Source organism: Dipodomys spectabilis, unplaced genomic scaffold (assembly GCF_019054845.1).
Source record: "Dipodomys spectabilis isolate Male_0828 unplaced genomic scaffold, ASM1905484v1 ptg000096l, whole genome shotgun sequence".
Lineage (NCBI taxonomy): Eukaryota > Metazoa > Chordata > Mammalia > Rodentia > Heteromyidae > Dipodomys > Dipodomys spectabilis.
The window spans coordinates 33,006,370-33,029,004 of NW_024870773.1; the positions used below are offsets into that span (position 1 = coordinate 33,006,370).

Consider the following 22,635-nt stretch of genomic DNA (forward strand, 5'->3'; position numbering starts at 1 on the left):
GCTCTCAACTGTAATCCTAGCTACTCAGAAGGATCAAGAGATCTGAGGATCAGATCTGAAGATCAAGGTAGCCCAGGCAGGAAAGTCTGTGTGACTCTTACCTCCAATTAACCACAAAAAAAAAAAAAAAAATTAAGTGGAACTATGGCTCAAGTTCTAGAGTGGTAGCCTTGAGCAAAAATGCTCAGGACAGAACCCAAGCCCTAAGTTTAAGCCCCAGGACTGCCACACTAAATAATAAAATAATAATAATTTTTTCAAACTCATATGCTCTTTTAAATTTTCATTATCTTTAGTGTTCTATCTGCTAAATTACAGTACCATCGCAAACATTTGTCTTGCTTTGGTATTTGTGTTTCTTCCTGTTTCTTAAATTATTCCAGAAGAGTTGTTAGTCACTAAATTATAAATGATCACTTCTTCCTCCATTTTGTTCTTTCTGCTGGGATTCCCAATAGGCCTATGTTAGTGCTTCTCATTCTGTCCTCTGTATATTTTCACCCCTCTTGTATTTTTTTTCTCTCAACTCTTAAACTGTTTTCTGGGTGACCTTTCCAGAAGTGTATTTGGGAACATATACACATTCTTCTGATAAAATGTAGCTTTTACACACTTAGTTTGTTATTTCAATAAGCATAGTTTCCCTTTCTAACAGTTCTATTTTGTTCTTTTTCAAACCTTCTAAGTAGTTTTGTATAGCTCTTGCCCTGTATTCATGTGTTTGCAATTTTTATGTTTTTAAAATATTTGTTCTGAATTTTGTACCTGTTAATTCTAATATCATGTGTACTCAGTAGATCTTCAGTTTGGGGATGTTTTGTTTTGTTTTGCACATACCCATACCAGGACTTCAACACAGGGCCTCACACTGTGATTAGGCTTTCTTGATCATAGCTTTCTTTCTTTCTTTCTTTTAATAGCTTTCTTTTTTTAAGGCTGCCACTCTACTATTTGAGCCACATTTCCAACCTGGCATTTTTCCGGTTAATTGAAGACAAAATCTGGAAGATTTTTCTGTCTGGGATAGCTTTGAACTGAGATCCTCAAAGTAGCTAGTATTACGATGTGAGCTACCAGCACCTGGCTTTAGTTATTTTTTCAGACTCTTCCCACATCATGATTGTGTCTAGTAATTTTTATGTGGGAACATCATTATTTGATCTTATTTTATGACACACTGTTATTCCAAAAATGATGTTTTCTTCCTGACAATATTTCCATTTGCTTCTCTTACAAACTATACTTCTCTGTCTCTAGGACATTTCACTAAGAAATATAGTTTTTGTACCTTTTACCAGTGTAGCACTTAAGACTCATGACTTCAAAGGTTCATTATTTATTCATCATTTGTTCTTTTCTTTTACATTCTTATCTTTAATATTGTTTTCTGTCCCACAATCCATTTTGTAGTAGTATAGTTTACTATTTTTAAACTCCATGACATACCTTTTTAAAAAGTTTCATTTTGTTGTAAGACTTCATCAAAATAAAAAACTACAGCAAAAATAAAAAAATAATAAATTTGCCAAGGAGAATGAGCTCAAATCTGAAAACTACTCTGCTCTGAATACGACAAGCATTGCTAACATAAATTAAAGAAGACCCAAAATAAGTGGCAAGTTAGAGGATGGTCATCTTTTCATTTATATTTTGCTTAGAATTTCATGACAGTAGACAGTTGTGTCTTTATTTTGTGGTTAATGATCTAAATACCTACACTTCTAAATCAAAGCAACATATGTGTGAGTCCAACTGCCTTGACTCAACCATTCATGAAGATGACTACAATGGATTCCTAATTAAAGAGAAGGAAATATGATCTCTTTATCTCCTCAAAGACTAAATGCTAATTTTTTTAAACAGACTATGCCTTCTAGTACAAGATGCCTATAGAATGTTTGGTGAAGTACACATGGAGGGAGCTGTCTCAAAGATCAGAGAGTTGGAAGGAAAGCCCTGCAGCCTGACGGGAGTGAAGGTTCTGCAGAAGGCCACCAGAGTAAGGTGAGGACATTCTGGAAGATTATACAGTTTGTTCCAGTTCTTTCATTAGTCTTTGATCTCTAATTTTATCTTTAAAGACAGTATGCTGGAATCATCCCATACTTTGCCTGTGAAATAAGGGTGAGTGGAACCTATAAAATACCTCTAGAAATACATAATTGATAATAAAAAGGATTATGCATGTTTAGTGATTCATAATTTTATTGAAATTAATAAGGAAAATAGGTATTGAAAACAGCATAAGTCTCCTGGACATGACATCTAAATGAAATCATGTGTCTGGTACAAAAAGTAGTGTTTACATTTGTATCACAAATATACTATTTTTTGTGGTCTGTTTATAGAAATTAATGAATTTTAGTGACAGTAAAATTGTTAATACCTTTTTGAATACTATTTCAGGTTAGAATAAGGATAACAAAATGCAAGAATATCAAATTGCTTATGAGTATTGTTTACTCATTGATCCTCTCGTCCTATTGTGTGGCCAGGGACCTAGTTTATGGGAACAACCTTCAGGAAACTGTCTTCTGTCTCCCTGACTTTCACAAGTGGTCTCTACCTCTGCCTCACTAGTTGACCAGAGTTTTCAGCATCCTATAATTGACTAATGTAGTCTGAATACTCTGTTTGTAATGAAGTGAAGTAGAGAAGAAAGACAAAATATTAAGTATATGTGTGGTTTTCAGCTTTAAAGATTTGTTTTCTGTATGTTTTCCTAACTATAATAATAATGCATCTTTGCATTATAGTTTATGTAAAGAAGAATCTAATTTTAAGTGAAAAAGATTTTCTGAGATAGAAGCAAAACTGTCTAAGTTGTTATGCTGTTGGTTTTCCATAGTAAAAAACAAGCTCATTCTCTGTAAGTATATGACACTTTGCCCTAAAATGTTTTGCATAGACAGAGGTGCAGTAGTACATAAATCTGGCCTGAACTGTGGCTGTTACCTCTCCAATAATCATCCTAATCTATGAAAAGAAGAAACTTTTTAATAGAACTATTTTATCATATGTTTAGTTGTAAAAGTAAATTGGAAACTTTTCAATTTTGTTGGACCTTTATTAAAGTAGTTTTACTTTAGCCCTCTTGATACTGATATTTTGTTTAATTATAGTAATATGAGCTTATAATAGTATCTAAGTCAAAGGAAGCCCTTTATGAGTATATTTTGATTGAAGCATTAATTATCATTTCCTGACAATTTCCCTAAAGACTTTTCTGATATGACCATTCTAAACTGTGAACAGTTTTCCTAATTGAACTCAATAACTAAACAGCTTTCCTATAGGCCTCAGCCACATGACCTGTCTGCTTTTACTGTGGCACCATGAAGGTAGACATCAACTCTGCCCGAGAACTTATTTTCCTGGAATATTATAAACAAATCCCCTATTAGCCTTGAGTAAATACAAAAATGTTATATTGGTTATATAGATATATCTTAAAACAAGTGCTTCCTTTTTTGTTGTGTTTTTTTTTATAAAAAGTTGCTTAGGGAGTGTGTGTGGGGGGAGATGGGAAGGGGAAACAAAGGAGAAGGCAACAATGCTTGATAAGAAATGTACTCATTACCTTGCTCATGTAATTTTAACCCCTCTTTATGGTATCTTCACAATAAAAAAAAAAGAAATGTACTTATTACCTTACTTGGCACACAACTACAATCCTGTATATCACCAATCTGTATATCACCTTTACAATAATTGAACATACAAAAAAGAAAGAACTATCAAAAAAAAAAGTGCCTGTATTGTAATATAATTGGATGGGAGGGGGGCTAGGATCCTGTGTTGAAAAGGGTCAATTTGCCTGATGTTTAAAAGCATATCTAGACATGTTCCTGAGGCATATGAACCCTATCCTCAGTTAGCATATTCTTTGTAAGCAGTTTCAGACTCACTAGCATCTATGGCTAAGTGTATTAGGGTAAAATAAGATCTCTGTCATGAGATCAACTAGATAACATTACTCCAGCAAAGCCATTTTAGGGCAGCATGCTGCTTGCCATGAACTCCACACATGAGTCACCCACCTGGGCCCATCAAGGACCTGAATGGGCTCCCAGCACAAAACAGTCCAAGCCTAGAGATCTGCTCTGGCTAGAAAATGCTAGACCTACCTTCTTGTGGAAATTCTCCTGAGGCCTGGAACACTGGAGTCTCTGGTTCCATAGAGTTTTCGTTTTCTCACCATCCTGAACCTAAAATTTAACCTAGTTTTTACACATTTCTTTGGATATGTTACTACCATCTACATTTCTATGGACATGGTTTTACCGTGGGAAATGCACTCAGTTCAAATAAGTCTTTTGCCAGTAAACTTTTCAAGGCCTCACACATGCTGAGGAAATGATTGCTCCCAGCCTGATTTACTAATATCTTCTAATCCCCTTTCCATGTTTAGGTTGCTGACACAATAGTTGGTGCCTTTTTAGATTGGGATTCATTATTTTATGCATTTAACTTTATACTGGCATATGGCCATCCACATAAATATTTAGTGCCGTTTTGTTCTTTTCGAAGCTACAGTTCTTCAAAACAAATTATTAAATTGTTTTGGAATGCTGGATATTATAATTGCCTATTAGTGACATCATCCATTGTCAGTCATCCACCCATGGCCCAGTAAACACAATATTGTCTCTCTCCAATTTTTTTGTCCTAAAATATTATGTTTCATAGCAACTCTCATAAACTTTTAACAATCTACTTCTTGAAAAACCTTAACAAAGTATGTTTCTAGAAAAAAGCTAAAATGACTAATTGTTAAATACTAATATCTAATACAGAAAATAACTTTTCAGTTGAAAGATAGTTATAGATTTGAGTAGATCCTAGACTCTTTAAATCTCTGTAGTCTACTAGATTTCCTTGGAGCATTAATCATCCCTTCTTGCTGCTTGATGGCCACATGAGAAGAGAGTTATGGCCAGGGAGCTCTCCTGGCATCTCAAGATCCCTTACCTCCATTGAGAAAGCTTGCTGAAAGATAGCCCATATAGCTTTTGTTTTCCTCTGAAAGGTAGATCTCACTGTTTACACTGACTAGTCAAAATGTCTAGTTTTTAAAACCTGGCAAGACAAGACACTGGCTGCACCCAGGCCTTACTTCCAGAGCTCTCACTGCCCCTTGTCCAAGGACCTTCTTCCAAGGAGCAGTCCCTGACCTTTTGTCCTCCTGAGTGACCTGCACTGCTTAGCAGTCCAGCATAGCAAACTTAAAAGAGAAATCACATTGCTTTGGTGCCATAATTCTGTATTTGAATTTTATTATCCTTATTGTTTTGTTTGTTTGCTTGTGGTATTTGGTTTTGAACTCAGGCCTTTTTATTTGTTAGGTAGGCACCCTACTACTGAGCAACACATCTTTTCCTTTTTTATGGTGGTTATTTTGAGATAGTCTTACTTCTAACCAGGGCATATGTCTGGATCCATTTATTTTAAGCTTCCTGTTCCAACTGGGATGGCAAGTGTGTGCCATTCACTTAGCTTCTTCAGTTAACATGTATCTTAGACCTTTTCTTAGACCTAGAACTATAATCTTCTCAGTCTCAATGTTCTGTGGGTACCTATTTTGACAGGCATGCACCCCCATGCCCACCTACTGGTTGAGAATAGGTCTCGGACCTAGAACTGTAATCCTCCTGATGTTAGCCTCCCAAGTAGCTGGAATTACAGGGGTGAGCCAATGGCACCCAACTTTACTGTGATTACTATATGATTTAGTTATTATATAACAGGACAAACATGAGAAAAAGAAAGATGCTGAAATATGTTCATCTATTTTAGATATAGAAACAATACCTAGTAAATCATTTTGTTTGACAGGGAATGAAGTAACATTTCCGTTCACAAATCCTTTAAAAAAAAACTTCCTAATTCGTTAAACTAATACTTCTAATTTCTTGATCTAAAACAGAATGTTACTTGATAGATGCTATTTTATGTAGACTTTTAAAGGATTCTTTTAGAGTAAAGTAAAATCATCTCATTTTTGAAGAACATTTAATTAGTACTGAGTGCATAGAGTTATTTATTTCTCAGTGCTCAAAGTGACAACTGACATAGTCTTTGACCTTGAAATGCATCCCTTTGAGCCAGAAAAGGGTAGGATAAGTAGTGGGGCAGTTGGTTGGTGATTTAAGTGACTACCTCGGTGTTAGCTGACTGTTCTCAGAAGATTTAATAAAAGAGGCAAGAACAAATTCTTTAAACAGCTTGATGTGGCAGAAAGACAAGTCTCTTCACATTGATGATATGTTACAAGATGTTACAAGATCTGGGACTAGTTAAAAGTAGGATTAAGAGAGATACATGCAAAAGAGAAAGTTATATATATATGGTAATTCAGTTGGGCAATGTGGCTTACACCCAAAACCTTAGCAATCAGAAGGTAGAGGCAGGAAGAAGATCACCAATTGGAAACCAAATTCTAGACACCCTTAGGTTTTTTTGCTTGCTTATTTGTTATTGAGACCCTATCTTAAAAAACAAAACAAGGGACTGGGAAGGTGGCTCAGTGGTAGAGTGCTTGCCTGGCATGCATGAGGCCCTGGGTTCCATTCCTCAGCACCACATAAGCAGAAAAAGCCGGAAGTGGCGCTATGGCTCAAGTGATAGAGTGCTAGCCTTGAGCTGAAGAGCTGAGGGACAGCATCCAGACCCAGATTCAAGCCCCATGACTGGAGAAAAAAAGAAAAAGAAAAAGAAAGAAAGGACGAAAGAAAGAAAGAAGGAAGGAAGGAAGGAAAGAAAGGAAGAAAGAAAGGAAGAAAGAAAGAAAGAAAGAAAGAAAGAAAGAAAGAAAGAAAGAAAGAAAGAAAGAAAGAAAGAAAGAAAGAAAGAAAAAGAAAGAAAGAAAGAAAGGAAAGAAAGAGAAAGGGAAAGAGAAAAAGAGGAAAGTTAATTGTGTCATTTATCTAACAAACATTAAATTACTCCTATGTTCCTGGCTAGTTCCTTTGGTGGTTTGGGAGATTTACCCCAAACCAGAATATGTCATGTTATAAAAATCCATTAGATCAAGTTTTAAATCATAGTATTGGGGATTTTTTTACATTGTCCCTAGAAAAATTGATATCACTTAAGGAGTTTCTACAAGAAGGAGAGAAGTGAGTTTAAAAAAATTAAAATGGAATAAGATTATCCTTATTATTTACAGGAAGTAGAGATATAGTGGGATGAGGACAAGTTTGAAAACTTCTGTTGAGGGAAGAACAGAACCATTGCTAATTAATTTTGAATTTCTGGTATGTACAGAGCTCTGTTAGGAGCCGTGGCATAAGCTAAGTACAAACCAACCCACACTGTGATCCTAGCACTCCCACAGTAGCGTGGAACTGGGAGGAGACTTGCAGAGACAGCTCCAAAGGTCCAGACCTGAGGGCAGTCCCTGTCCAGGCTGCTCAGGGGATAGGATAAGGTTTAGTGACCTAGAAGAAGAGAGGAAAGCCTTGGGCCAACAACCAGAATCAAGCGGGAAAAGAAGACAATTCCACAGTATAAATCACTATTTTACCTAACCCTGTAAAGAGTGGTAGAAGTTAAAGAGAGGTTGCTGCCCTGGTCAGGTTTAATAGTAAGGTAAAGAGTCAGGGCATTTGCATTGTGCAATTTTTTTGCATGCATTGTACTTTTGTTTCACTGTCCTATTTAGTCATCCCAAAAGTTAATAAAGAAAGCATAGACTGTGCTCCCATCCTGTTTTACCGAGGAGGCCCAAGTCAAAGATGGGGTAGCTGGCTAGGGTGTGACTCGACAGGGGCTCCAGATACTCAGATCATGGTCTTCAAAATGATGCCCTGGTGGTTTCACTCAAGTTTCTGGAAGGAAAGAAAAGCATCCCATAAGGAAGCACTGACTGGTGAGAGCCAGTGTGCACAAGAAGAGCAGAAGTGGACACATCCTGCAAAGCCCTCCATCAGTATGCTGGGGCATTTTGTATTTTCCCCTTTTTTCTCTGTGCCATGTGTTTCCTGCCAATATTATTTCAAGTCAAATTAAATCTTCCATTGTCTTTTATGAGTGGAAAACTGTGGTTCATGCTTAACCATTGCGCAGAGAAGCAAAATAACAATAAAAACAGTAATTAGAAAGGTCACCTGAAGCAACTGTTTTCAAAGTTTACCCCATTTGATAATCAATAGGTGGGCATCAGGGTTTTTTTTAGCTGTTTATATAGTGTATTGTCTTGTGTTCTGATGTACCTTTCTATTGGTATAATTTCTTATAGACTTGTTTATGTGAGCAATCCACAAACCCTTCTTTCTCTGCTATGGTATTCTCTGTTTTGAGGACATATGCACACTTTTTGTACGGTAAAATGGTTTTGAACATGAGCCCAAGAAACTTGACTTTGTAGCTCTGCTCCAAATACCAGTAGATATGGCACCCATCTGAAAATGAAAGAGCCAGATAAAATAATCTTTTTTTTTTTTTTTTTTTTTTTCCAGTGTCTTGCATCTTTTTTTTTTTTTTTTTTTAATTTAATTTTATTTTATTTGAGAACATACTGTACAGAGGGGTTACAATTACATGGGCAGGATAATGCATACATTTCTTACCAAGCATTGCAGCCTCCTCCTTTGTTTACCCTTCACCTCCCTTCCCAGCCTCCCCCCTCCCTCCCACCCAATCATACCCCCCCTCCCCCCCCCCCCCCCCGACATTGTAAAGCTGGTTTTGACATGACATTTTGTACTTCTCATTGTTGCAACAGGTCCACCTGAATCCTTAAACGACTTGTTTAAGACTTTTTAGAGTTTGAGGCTATTCCTTTGCCTTTTAGACTATGTAAAGTGGGCTTCTGTTTTAGCTTTGTATAAATAAATAGTTTTTCTATTTCAACATCTTTTCCTTATGAGAGAGCTTGGTTATTTAAACCGTTTTCTTACAAATATACTGGCAGATCTGTATCTGTTTGCAAGATGTGTAACATACGTTTTTGACTAAGTATAATAAATATAGTTGAAGATCCTTTATTAATATAGTGGGCTCTGATCATCCAGACAGTGACTTTTTTTCCCCCATCTTCCCACAGTGCTGGGGATGGAACCAGGGTCTTGCTCATATTAAACAAGTATCATTGAGTTTCACCCTCTGTCTTTAGACAGTGTGTATGTGAGTACGTGTATGTGTTATCTAACAGCATTTTGGAGGGTAATACAAGGTCAACAACACATTTCCTTTGGAATAGATACATTTTAGAACAATGAAGTCTATTATTAATGATTCTATCAAAAGATTAATAGAGCTTATCATTTTTATTTCAAAGAAATAGCACTTTAGAAAGTGTGAGGTCCTAGTACCAAGTCATACAGATCATAGTTAGAATTTATAACCCTCCAAAGCCTTCAACTGTTCATTCATATCTTGTATATTTGTTGCTTTGCTTCACTTACACTAATTCTAACACAAGGAAGTCTCCATATACTTATTTCTAACCTAGCCTGGTTAACATTAGAGCTTTATGTTGGTTGTTGTTTTGTAGTGCTGAGTTTTGAGCTCCAAAATAATTTGACATTATTTTCACATAAGGCACTAAAGGAAAAGTAAAGAAGTTTCATCTTTCATGTACAATGACTTGTTTTCTCATTAGTATAAGAAGGAAATGTGCAGAAATTTAGTAACCTGAGCAATATCATAAACTCAACCTTTGCTTCTTCAGTTTATTTATATCCATGCATGTGTTTGCTTCATTTAATTTTTATTATGTCAAGCACTATGAATTGATTTCTTTATTTCTGAAACTCAACCTCTTGGAACAAATTTTGTATTCTTATGCTGTCATGATACATACAATTCAATAACATTGGCTTAGTTTTGAAGTTTAGGGACTAGATGTGGTAGTTACTAATTCTAGCAGTTGGGATGCTAAGGCTGGAAGATCATGTTTTCAAAGCCAGCCTAGATAGTGAGACCCTGTCTCATAAAAATAAACTATTGATATTAATATAAACCTATATAAAACCTTTTCATTCCTTTTATTGCTTGCTTTCTAAATAGATTTGAAGGAGAGATATCTAATCTTTCATAATATTGGTAAAGAATATTGAAAATAATAAAAATAGTTGTTTAATGCTTCTTCTAAATAAAGTATTTCAAATTTATTCAATATTTTCCATTTTCTAATTTATTCTGATACTAGAATTAACATATTATGTAAAATCATATTTCCTTTAATTTTTAAAATATGAAAATAGTGTATTTATACATTTACCAATATACATTACATAAGGAAATTCTCCTTCAGTTATAGACAGATAGCTCTCCGTTCCTTATACATTCACTCAGCAGGACCTTGTGCATTTGTACCATGTGGATGAAGCCAGAGCCAGTTCTCAAGCCATTTCTGTTGTAGCAGGCAGCAGGTAATAAGACTCTTGCTGCTGTAAGTGGGCACCCCTCCTCTATTTTCATCATAGGAGAGGCTTCAATGAAGGAAAGTTTAGGCAGGGCTCTTAAGTTCTTCCAGTTTGTGGACCAAAGCCTGTGGAAAGCATTGTAGTAGAATGATATTTACTCTTCCAGCCATTAGCTAATTTACCCAATATCTTTTGACCAAAACTACACTGAAAGGTCCAAGTGTTGTTTTAGTTTGTAACCCCCTAAATAGCATAGTCTTCAATAAAAAGCTGATCAGTAAATAATGAAATTGAAACTGAAGCAAACTACTGAAAAAATAAAAATAAAAACTTCTTGGCCATAAAGAACAAACAAAAAATTAGTAACAATCTCAAAAGTAGTACTAGCCTTTCTCCATCACTACCTATCCCCACATAACCAAGGGACAAAGGTAGAACCTGTGAGCTCAGACTGTGTAAGGACTTGCAGGACAAATTAAGTGGGGGAGTGGAATGCAGTTATAATATTCAGTGCATATCCTTTGAAATTTAAAAAGTGGAGAGGAACTGAGTGCTTGTGTTTCAGTGTATGTATCAGGAGGCTGATATCTGAAAATCATGGTTCAAAGCTAGCTGAGGCCAGAAAGGCTGTGATATTCTTTATCTCTAATTAACCACCTAAAAACCAGAAGTGGAGCTGTGGCTAAAAGTGATAGGGCACTATCCTGGAGTAAAAAAGCTCAAGGACAGTGCCCAGGCCCTGAATTCAAGTCCCATGACCAAAAAAACAAAGAGGTTGGGAGGGAAAATAAGGAAAGGGTGAGAATGAGGAAAGGAGTTCATTGGTCAAGACACCGTGTTTTCATAAATTGGCTTGGGGAATGGTAACTCATTTGTACAGCTATTTAAAGATAATAAAAACATATTTTTTTTACATTTATGCAAGAGGGTCCCTGGGCAGAAGGGAGGCAGCTGTGATTCAGTGCTAATTCAAAGTACTGGTTTTTGAACCAGTGTACTTCAGTGCATATATTTGGTTTTTATGGGAGCTCACTGACTGACACTAATTCTGTCCTTTATTATCAATCAGGATAAATAACATCTACTCTCCAACTTGTTAGAATTCAGTGGGATCATCTACATAGGAATGTTTTATATACTATAAAATACAGCATATAAGAAGTATTTCTTTGCCCTAGGCATAGTGGCACATGGCTATTATCCTAACAAGGTAGGAGGCACAAATAGAAAGACCAGAAATCAAAGCCAACCCAGACCAAAAAAAAGAAACTTAACGATACCCTCTCTGATACATGGTATACCTGTTGACCCAGCTACTTGAGAGCATAGGTAGAAAGATCACCATCCAAGGAGACTCTGTAAAATCAAAGGCATAAAGGGCTGGATACATGGTTCAAATGATATAGAACCTCAACCCCAGAAATTGAAAAAAATAATAATTTTTAAGTAGTACTTCCATTCTTCCTATTTTGTTTCATTGTTTGTTTGTTTTCTCCTTTCAAATGAGCTAAGTAGAGACCTAGATGGTCAAGGCTTTATTTGTCCCATTTTTACAGCAAATGAGGCGAGAAAGACCATCAAGAGTAATTCAGAAGAATGAATTTGGGAGTGTTCTTTTTCCAAGGAAGGAAATCAGTCCAGTTGGCTATTACTGAACCTTGTCAATTCCCTGACAATAATTGCAGGGCAGGAGTGGGGGAGGTGGATAGATAATGAAGCCAGTGGAATTAAAAATACAGAGGGATTTAATTAAAGCAGGTTAAAAATAAAAACAGAAAGAACAGCTGATAGAGAGGCATTAGAAACAAAGACCACACATCCCTCCAGGTTTGTAATTTAACCTAGTTAACTACCTCTCAGCATAGTAAGTCTAGAAAGGTTTTTGTTTTTTTTTGGTTTTGTGGGGGTTTTTACGTAATTTTTCTTTTTCTTCTTTTCTGTTCATCTTTCTACCAGGAGAAAGTCACGTTTTAAAGCTTGAAGATTCTCCCTTTGGGATAGAAATCTAAAGAGGAAGTTCAGTGTTACAATGCCTGTGGAGTTAGTTGTTGAGTGAGAGACTGGAAGGTGGATGGGTCAGGCTTCACAGCCTCCCCACTCTGACCTTTAGGATCCCAGCAGCAAAGTCTAAAAGCTGCTAGAGTGAGTAATCACACAAACAAGCCTTTCATATAAGTAATGGTTTTTCTCTCAGGTGAATATCCTGTAGCTATTAACATGAGGGCACTGAGTAGCCATATGATTCATAAGCACAATGGAACTTTTTATTTTTTAAACAGAATCTCTTATATTGACCAAGGTAGCCTCATACTCATTGACTTACTGCCTCAGCCTCCTGTTAAATGTGTTAAATAACTCTGTTCTCAGTTTTACAGTAATGCATTTTAATTTTACATAGACTGCTCTTAAATCTTAAATAAAGGTATCTGTCTGTTTAGGGATGCTGATGGAATAAGCAAAAGAAAGTTTGAGTCAATTTTATTTAACCCTCAAACTAGCTTTAAAATTAGGTAATAGTATTTGGGGTTTTTTTTTAGATAAAGACTCTGAAGCTCACTGGGGTAACGTGGCTTCCTTTTTGTGATCCGGGCCTCTGGCCAGGCTTGTCAAATCCCAAAGCCTGTGTTTTTGGTGCTGCAGCTGACATTTAATTACTTCCAGTTTTCAGGGATCCGTTTCTGTAAATTTCCAGCTTGTTTCATAGTTAGAATCCTATCCTCAGAACAGCTATCTATTCCTTCTAAGTAATGTTGATATTCATATTTATTCTTAGTGCTTCTATTGCTTTAAACATAAATAAGTTATCCCAACTAGAATTTTCCTGAGTAACCAGTAAGAATATTAGATCCATAGTAAATACAGTATTATACTTCCATTGTAGACAGTACAGTATTCATCCACTGATGAAATGCATATTCTATTTTATTTCAATTTAGTATTATTTTAATATGTTGGAATTAACATTTTTATATTTTTATATTGCTTTAATTTTTAGGCCAAAAAATTAAAATTATAAATATCATTTTGGTCTTAGCTAGGTTGTTTTTGTTTGTTCACCCATTTTTCAGTTTACTCAGACAATAATGAATATATGAGCCGGGCACTGGTGGCTCACGCCTGTAATCCTAGCTACTCAGGAGGCTGAGATCTAAGGATCGCGGTTCAAAGCCAGCCCAGGCAGGAGAGACCGTGAGACTCCTATCTCCAATAAACCACCAGAAAACCGGAAGTGGCGCTGTAGCTCAAGTGGTAGAGCGCTCGCCTGAGTTCAAGCCCCATGACTGACAAAAAAAAAATACAAAAGCAAGTGAATTCATTTTTCTTCCTAGAACTACCAGCAACAGGGTAGGTTGTCATGAAGTTGTTGACCTTGAACCACACGTTTCTAAAAAGCCTCAAATGAAGAATTTCACTATTGCCAGACGCTGGTAGCTTATGCCTGCAATCCTAGCTACTAAGAAGGCTGAGATCTGAGGATTGCAGTTTGAAGCCTGCACAGGCTACAGAGTCCCTGAGATTCTTTTCTCCAATTAGCCACCAAAAAAGCCAGAAGTTGGGGCTGGGAAGGTGGCTCAGTGGTAGAGTGCTTGCCTTGAATGCCTGAGGCCCTGGATTCGATTCCCCAGCACCACATAAGCAAAAAGAAGCTGAAAGTGGTGCTGTGGCTCAAGTGGTAGAGCACTTGTTGTGAGCTGAAGAGCTGAGGGATAGCACCCAGGCCCCACAACTGGACCCCCAAAAAAAAAAAAAAAGCCAGAAGTTGTGATGTAGACAAAGCTAGCCTTGAGCAAAATAATTCAGGAACAGTATTCAGGCCCTGGGTCCAGCCCCTGGACTCCCCTCTACACCACCCAAAAAAAGTTTCACTATTATCGGCAAATGAAGTAATAATATAGTTACTGCTTGTTAAGTGTTCCTGTTGAAATAATTAGTATAAATTAAAAGAAATATAGTATTCTCCCATTTTTCCTTACTTACTGGATATTCAGTCCAATAAGGAATTCTCCATATTTTTTGTGTAATACTGTAAGCATAATAACAAAGATTTATGGTTTGCTTTTTCCATTAAATATCATGTGGTGTCCCTCTCTTCATGAGCATTCAGATTATGTCTGATTTTACCACATTAGAGCAGAGCTGCAGCACGTATCTTCATGTGTCTATATATTATCTCCTTTACTTATTCAACTTTGTATTTTAAACTCTTTTGTCATTAAATATAAGAAGCATATAGAAGCCAGGTGCTGGTGGCTCATACCTATAAACTTCACTACTCAAGAGGCTGAGATCTGAGGATCAAGATTTGAAGCCAGCCCTGGCAGGAAAGTAAATGAGTCTCTTATCTCTAATATACTACAAAAAAAACCCAGAAGTGGAGCTGTTGCTTAGGTAGTAGAGCGCTTGCCTTGAGCAAAAGAAGCTTAGAGACAGTACCTAAGCCCCGAGTTCAAACCACAGGACCAGCCAAAAAAAAAAAAAAAAAAGCATGTAGTTATGGTGAGTAATGAATAATAAATAAATGAATAAGGAATACCTATTATTTCTGGGTGCTGGTAGTTCATATCTATAATCCTAGCTACTCAGGAGACTGAGATCTGAGGATCATAGTTTGAAGCCACGACAAGCAGGAAAGACCATGAGACTCGCCAATTAACCATAGAAAAAGCCAGAAGCAGTGCTATGGCTCATCACATGGTAGAATACTAGCCTTGAGCAAAAGGAGCTCAGGGACAGTGTTCAAGCCCCAGGACCAGCAAAACAAAGAATACCTATTATGATACCACTGAATTTAAAGTCAAGGAAGAAAAACGTGGCCAGTATCAAGAAACTACATACCACATGTTCTTCCCATATCCCTTCTACTGAATGCACTACATCTTAGATTTTAGTAATTCTGAGATTTCTTGCATGTGTTTCTGTACAGGTTTATCATTTTGTATACATCCTTAAAAATATATTTAGGTTTGCCTGTTTTTGAACTTCAGAAAGATAACATCATGCTTGTTCTTCTCTGTGTTTTGTTTCTTTCACCACCAGACATGCCTGTGACTGGCTGTCCACCAAAAAACCCCAGGCAAAGGAGGGGGGGGGGGGGGAGCGGCGGGAGGTTGGTTGCTCACTGTGGGAATGTGTGCTATTGTTCACGTTTTGCTAAACACATAAACTTCATGAGACTCATCTCTCTAATGTACATAGCTCACTCCTTTGTCTTCATTCTGTATCCTGGCCATAAGCTATCTATGCAGTTATGGACATTTCTGGCCATGACAGGCCAGACATGACAAGTCCCTGCTGTGTGTCCTCTAGGTCACCACAGTAAGGCAGTCTCTTCACCACCCCTATATGATGCCAGGCCTTCTTCTGAAAGGGGACATTCAGTGGCTGTTCCTGTTAGCATTGCAGAGATTTCCCACTGCTGCTTTCTTGTTAGTTCACATTTTGTTCCTTTTCAGCCTGATAGGTCTCTAGAGGAAATTCCTTGTGGCTTAAATTGTAGTTCCTACTTACTACAAAGGCTAAAATTCTCTTGCTCAGTATTGGCCATTTATATTTTTTCTTGGTGAGGTACAGTTCAGATAATTTTCTTATTTTTCTTTTGAAATATAGGTTTTTATATATTCTGAACAGGAGCCCTTCATTCCTTGCATATGGTTTTTGTGTTTTAGGTGGCTTTTTTTAATCAATCTTTTCCTTTGTAATATTTTTCCCGTATATATTTTTTTTCATCTTTACAAACCCTGAGTCATGAATGATATTTTTCTTTAGGGCAGCATTCCCAAGGAGAGTCTGCTTGGACTTGTTCCAGACCCTGAGGCAGGGCCTCAGGAAGCATCATAAACTCTTTGAACTGGCTAGTGAACTCTTACCTTTCCAAATGGGGTCATGTTTACCCAGGCCACTTCCAGCATGGTGGGATGCTGTGTCTCCTTCCTTTAGAAACCTACTGCAGATCAAATGAAATTCACTGCAGCACAGGGAAACAGTAAAATATGAGAGTGGTGTTTGTAATAAGACCTACCATATACCGTATTTTTACATGTGATCCTCATTTACTATTTAACGTCGATCAGAATCTTCTTTGGGGCAGTAGAGTGTTGTGTAGCCCAGGCTGGAATCCAACTGTAGGTCCTCCTGCCTCCACTTCCCAAGTGCTGGGATTACAGGTATATATCACCACACTCAGAGCACAAAAGAGAAATAAATATTCTACCCTGTATTATACAATTAGAAAATGAAAAGCAAATGGCTCAGAGCCAATTCTGCTTGCATTACGGTAGCCTTATACACAATCTACCTTGATTGTACTGGAAGGCCCTGAGTTTGGGAAGACTCAAGGACTGAGGAGTCCAAGTCAAACACCTGACTATGAGAAAAGCCACCCCCTCCCACTTCTCATCCTTCCTCTTGGTGGGAAGGAGACGTGAAGGGACAATGAGACATCCTCAGAAGTGCCAATCACCAGTTTCTCACTAGGCAATCACACCACTCCCCAGCTCAGAAGCAAACAGGTAAGGTCCCAAGCAGTGTCCTTACATCTCCCTGAGGTTGCAGCAGTTCAGGTTGCTTACTTTTGGTTGAGGTGAGGCCCTGGGCACCACCACCCCAAAATGTTGAAACTGAGCCAAATGGTGTTTGTTACTTTTTCTCTTCATTATTTAATATGCCAGGTTAATTTAAAAAAAAAAAATTCACTGTGTAGCCCAAGCTGACCTGGAACTCTTAACCCTGCTTTAGCCTCCCAAGTGCTAGGATTTACAGCTACCTGGCTTCCATGTCAATTATTTTAATACAAGTCAGTTCATTCTTTGAAAGAATATATGAAGCAGCATTACTTGATACATGATTTTATGATCATAGATGAACTATAAGGCAGGGGTTGTTTTTTAGTTATCAGAATACATTTATAATATTTGGTACAAACATAGTTTCCACCAAAACATATGGCCTGACAGATTATGTGTGGAAATGTGGGTGTTCCTGCCTCCGACAAATGGATCATGCGACACTTTTGAAATACTAAGTACCACCTGCAACATGAGAGAAGATGGAGTGTCAGAGCAATGTGTTCAGGAGTTCCTTGTAGAATGTGCACGCTTGCATGTGTTTTCTTTTGTCATCTTGGAGCTTGAATTCAGGGCCTGAGTGCTGTCCCTGAGCTCTTTTGTGCTCAAGGCTAGCACTCTACCACTTTGAGCCACAGCTCCACTTCCAGTTTTAGGGTGGTTAATTAGAGGTAAGTGTCTCACAGACTTTCCTGCAAAGGCTGGCTTTGAACCATGATCCTCAGATCTCAACCTCCTGAGTAGATAGGATTGCAGGCATGAGCCACCAGCACCTAGCTTACATTTTTAAATATAACTATCAAATGGCCTATAAAATGTGAACTCTCCCAGAGTTATAAATTTTTGCACTGATTGAAATGAACAGTGCAAAAAGCCAAATTTCAGTTACATTAGAATTCCCTTTTTTTCTTTTCATAATTTCCAACTGATTTTAATTTGAGAAGAATCTTCCTAGAATCCAGTGAAGTAGCTTTGGGAAATATATACTAATTCTTCTCTGGACTCTGAAGCCTGATTTTTTTTGGTGGAGGGGGGTGGGGAGGGGGGTGGGGAGGGGGGTGGGGAGGGGGACTTGAACTCTGTTCCTGGGTGCTGTCCCTCAGCTCTTTAGCTCAAGGTGAGCGCTCACCATTTAAGCCACAGTGCCACTTCCAGTTTTCTGGTGGTTAATTGGAGATAAGTCTCACAGACTTTCCTGCCCAGGCTGGCTTTGAACCGTGATCCTCAGATTTCAGCCTCCTTAGTAGGAGGATTACAGGTGTGAACTACTGGCGCCCGGCTGAAGCCTGATCTTATGGTCATGGGAAAGTACATCTCCTAGTCCTGCTTTCTCACAGTCAGGGCATAGAGGATGTACATTCTCAGCAAATGTACATGTTAACTGTCATTGCTGTTCTTTAGTCCATATTATAATTGGAATACAGTTTTACAGTTTGCATTCCAACTTTTGTATTATCTTATGTCATCTCCATAGGAGGTTTAAGTATGAAATATATACAGATATTCACAGAAACCTAAGGTAGAATGACATAGTGTTCTTCATATTCTAAACCATGTTCTCCAAACACTGAGCCTACTAGTACAGAGCCCTGATGGAGGGAATACCTTGTCCAGTATAGCTGACTTGATGCTGTGACTGCTTCACAGAAGCAAGTATATATGGCTCACCAGGATGCAAGACGCTTGTAGTGGGCCAACCACTAAGGATCACAGGGAACTAGTGTCCCAAGATGTGCCTGTCCAGACTTAGGAAAAGGAATAGCAGCCATCCCAACAATGGGCATTGATAAATATCTCACTGTCCTGGCCTCTCTTTCCTCCTTTCACCCTTTCACCCTCCTTTCATCCACTACCCATAGATCCAAAGTCAGCTTTCCAGTGAAGATAAGAGCAATACTATTTTATTGCAGAAATCCCAGCCCTTTCCTGGAAGCTTTGAGATTAGTTGGGCGGGGGCAGCTAGTAAAAGGAAGGAAGATAAAGTTTGAAGCAAAATCTTTAAAGCTGAAGATGGCAAACAATTCCAGGTTGGGAGGACTCCATGCTGGAAATCCTTGTTTTATGTTAATACTTTTTTTTTCATGCTGAGGATGGAACCCAAAGCTGGGCAAGAAGTCTGCCACTGAGCTACATCCCCAGCCAGTGATACCTTTTTAATAACAGCTTGATTGAAAATATAGTTCAAATACTAGAGAAATACCATTTGCAAGTATACAGAATGTTGAGGATTTTTTTTATCATATATGTTCACAACATTCAGGCATCACTGTCTAATTCCAGAACATTTTAATTGCCCCCAAAGGAACTTCATCGTTATCATTATCCCTCTAATCCCTAGCAAGCATTGTTTTCCTTTCTTTTTTTTTGCGGGGGGGGGGGGGGGGGGGGGGGGGGGGAAGGGGTCCGGTCATGGGGCCTGAACTCTGGGCCTGGGCGCTGTTCCTCAGCTCTTCAGCTCAAGGCTAGCACTCTACCACTTAGCCACAGTGCCACTTCTTGCTTTTTTTTTTCCTGCTTATATAGTGCTGAGGAATCGAACCCAGGGCCTCATGCATGCAAGGCAAGCGCTCTACCACTGAACCACCTTCCCAGCCCCATTGCTTTACTTTCTATGTCTGGATATTTCATATATATGAAATCATTCAGTGTATGACCTTTTGTGTCCAGTGTCTATCATTAACAGCATGTCTTCAGAGTTCATCGATGATACAACATGTATCAGAATTTCCTTTTCATGGTTGAATATGGTTTCATTGTGCAGTTATATCAGATTTGTCTATCTGGTCATTAGGTGGTAAACGTTTAGGCTGTTCTATCTTTCTAGGTATTGTTAATATCCTGCTGTGAATGTTCACATAAAAGCTTCTATGTGAGTGTAAGTTCCCAGTTCTCTTGGGTGGACACATAAGAGTAGGATTGCTGGATCACTGTACTATTTTCCAAAGCAACCACCCCACTTTGTTTTAATCATATCATATCTGATCTTATTATGTCTCAAGATTTTCATAGTATCTACCAATTTGTTAATGATCTCCCTAGGTAATTATTCATTAATAAATAAATAGTCTTGTTTAGTATTGGGGCAAAAGTTTATTTAATCCATTGAAGTTTGAGCCGGGCACTGGTGGCTCACACCTGTAATCCTAGCTACTCAGGAGACTGAGATCTGAGAAACTCGATCAAAACCAGCTCGGTCAGGAATATCCATGAGACTCTTATCTCCAATAAACCATTCAGAAAACCAGAAGTGGTGCTGTGGCTCAAATGGTAGAGTGCTAGCCTTAAGCTGAAGAGCTAAGGGACAGCACCCAGGCCCAGAGTTCAAGGCCCACGACTGACAAAAAAAAATTATTTTAAGTTTGTCTTTTATTGTATAACTAGGGTTTTATAAAATACTTTCTAGAAGACATTCTTTTTTCTTCTTCTGTATCTCATTGTATAGTGGCCTGAACTCAGTATATCCCAGACTAGCTTTGAATTCCTGATCCTTCTTCTTCAGCCTCCTAAGTGCTGGCATACAAGTATGTACCACCACACCTAGAACCTTTTTCTTCTTTTCTAAAAATTCTTTTTGGCAGCACTAGGGTTTAACTTCCACATCTCACTTAGTAGTCAGCAGTCTATGATTTGAGCTGTCCTCAGCCATTTTTATTTTAGTTATTCTTTCAGATAGCATCTTGTGCTTCTTTTGCCTATGATGAGCCTCAGACTTTGATCCTCCCACATAACTGGAATTACAAACATGCTCCAATGGGTCTCATTTTTCTTCTCAACTATACATCAACTATATCTCCAACTAAGTAGAGGGTCTGATACTCGATTAATTGAATGAGCATGTCTCTTCAAAAAGCAAAAACCAAAGATCATGAAGAGCTCCCAGATAAATGCATTGAGGGATGTTTGCAATACATGGCAGGTGTCAGTGTTGCTGAAACACTGTGTTCTTCATAGTGTACTGTGTGCTGACCACTGGGACATGAAGAGGACAAGTCCACCAGCACATCTGCTAGACTGGGTGGCTCTGCCCCTTTGTAGGCAGTTTATCTAGAATGGTTGCGCAGAGCCTACACTCAGGAGGCTGATACTCTCAGGAAGACACAAAAAGCACTGACCAAGCAAGATGATTTGAGATCCAAGGAAAAGAATGAGGGGGACCCATGTAATTCGCTGGGCGAATAGGTTGCCTGTTTCCTAGCATGGGCATACCATTACAACCTGGAGATTGGTGTACAAGAGCTTTAGGGACTTTTCTCAATACTGCAACTACATTTTTCTTGTTAAGCTCTGAAAGAAAGAGTAGAGTTATAGGAAATGTTACATTGTTTATAATACTCCAAATAATAAATATACACTGGCTTAATTCTACAGAGAATGGAAAATTATCTTTGCAACTGAGAATAAGATTCATAAGCTTCTAGGGCATATTAATAACAACTCATCAAAAAGGAAAAATTTAATTTTAGACCAAATTGAGATCATATATTAAAACATCTGTCAGACAGAATTGGCTATCACGTGCAGAAAACCCTAAACCAGAATCAATTCCAAATGGATCAAAGACTTAAATGTAAGACCAGCTACCCTGAAAATATTATAAGAAGGGATAGAGAGAAAACACTAGGGCTCCTTGGAATGGGTCAAAACTTCCTAAGATCCAGAATCACAACAAATCAAAAAAAGGCTAGATAAATTGGATTGCATTAAACCAAAGAGTTTCTGCATGACAATGGACACAAGTAGCATGATAAATAGAAAGACTGGAAGAAGATCTTTACTAGTTGTGCATCAGACGAGTGCCTCGTATCTCAAATATACTTAGAGTTCAAAAAATTAACCTCCCCCCCCCAAAAAAAAACAAATCCTCAAAGAAACAGCTCCATTAATAAGTGGGCTAAAGACTTAAAGACTTCTCCACAGAAGAAATAGAAATGGCCAATAGACAGACACATCTCTAGCTGTGAACAAATGCAAATCGAAACAACACTGAGATTCTACCTCACCCCAGTTAGAATGGCCCTTATCGAAAAATCTAACAATAACAGACACTGCTGGAGATGTGGCCAAAAGGGAATGCTACTACACTCTTGGTGGGAATGTAAACTTGTTTAGCCATTCTGGAAAGCAGTATGGTGGTTCCTCAAAAGACTAAACATAGAGCCCCCCTATAACCCAGCAATCCCACTCCTGGGCATTTATCCAAATGACCACAAACAAGGCCACACTAAAGCCACATGCATAGTCATGTTTATTGCAGCATTATTTACCACAGCTAAGATATGGAATTGACCCAGATGCCCCTCAGTAGGTAAATAAATCCAGAAAATATGGTATATATACACAACAGAATTCTGTACTTCCATCAGAAAGAATGTTTTGCCCCATTCATAAGGAAATGGAAAGACTTGGAAAAAATTATATTAAGCAAAGTAAGCCAAAGAAACATAGGCTTCCTGGATTCCCTCATTTGTAATAACTAGACTGTGTCTATAAATCTACAGGTTAATCCAATGGATAGTAAAAGACAAAAAATTACACTTGGACATGACTAATTAAACAGCACTCTATAAGCATTTGTACACTGAGAACAAAGGAAGATATTCTTAGGAAAGGATCACAGTGACTCAATAGCTAGGTGCATATGACCATATAAAGTGAGGTTTGTCGAAATGAACTTCAAGAAATGGAAGCAAGTTACTGTTTTT

At 37.9% G+C, this 22,635-nt stretch overlaps 1 protein-coding gene across 2 annotated transcripts in view; it reads left to right on the plus strand.

Annotated features, from left to right (window-relative positions):
* Positions 1 to 22,635, plus strand: part of Spidr (scaffold protein involved in DNA repair) — a 312,386-nt gene that overhangs the window by 253,167 nt on the left and 36,584 nt on the right. For both annotated transcript variants that reach the window (XM_042686014.1, XM_042686013.1), the window contains exon 11: positions 1,864 to 2,004. In XM_042686014.1, coding sequence (XP_042541948.1) covers positions 1,864 to 2,004 — 141 coding nt within the window. The remainder of the gene's footprint in view (positions 1 to 1,863; positions 2,005 to 22,635) is intronic.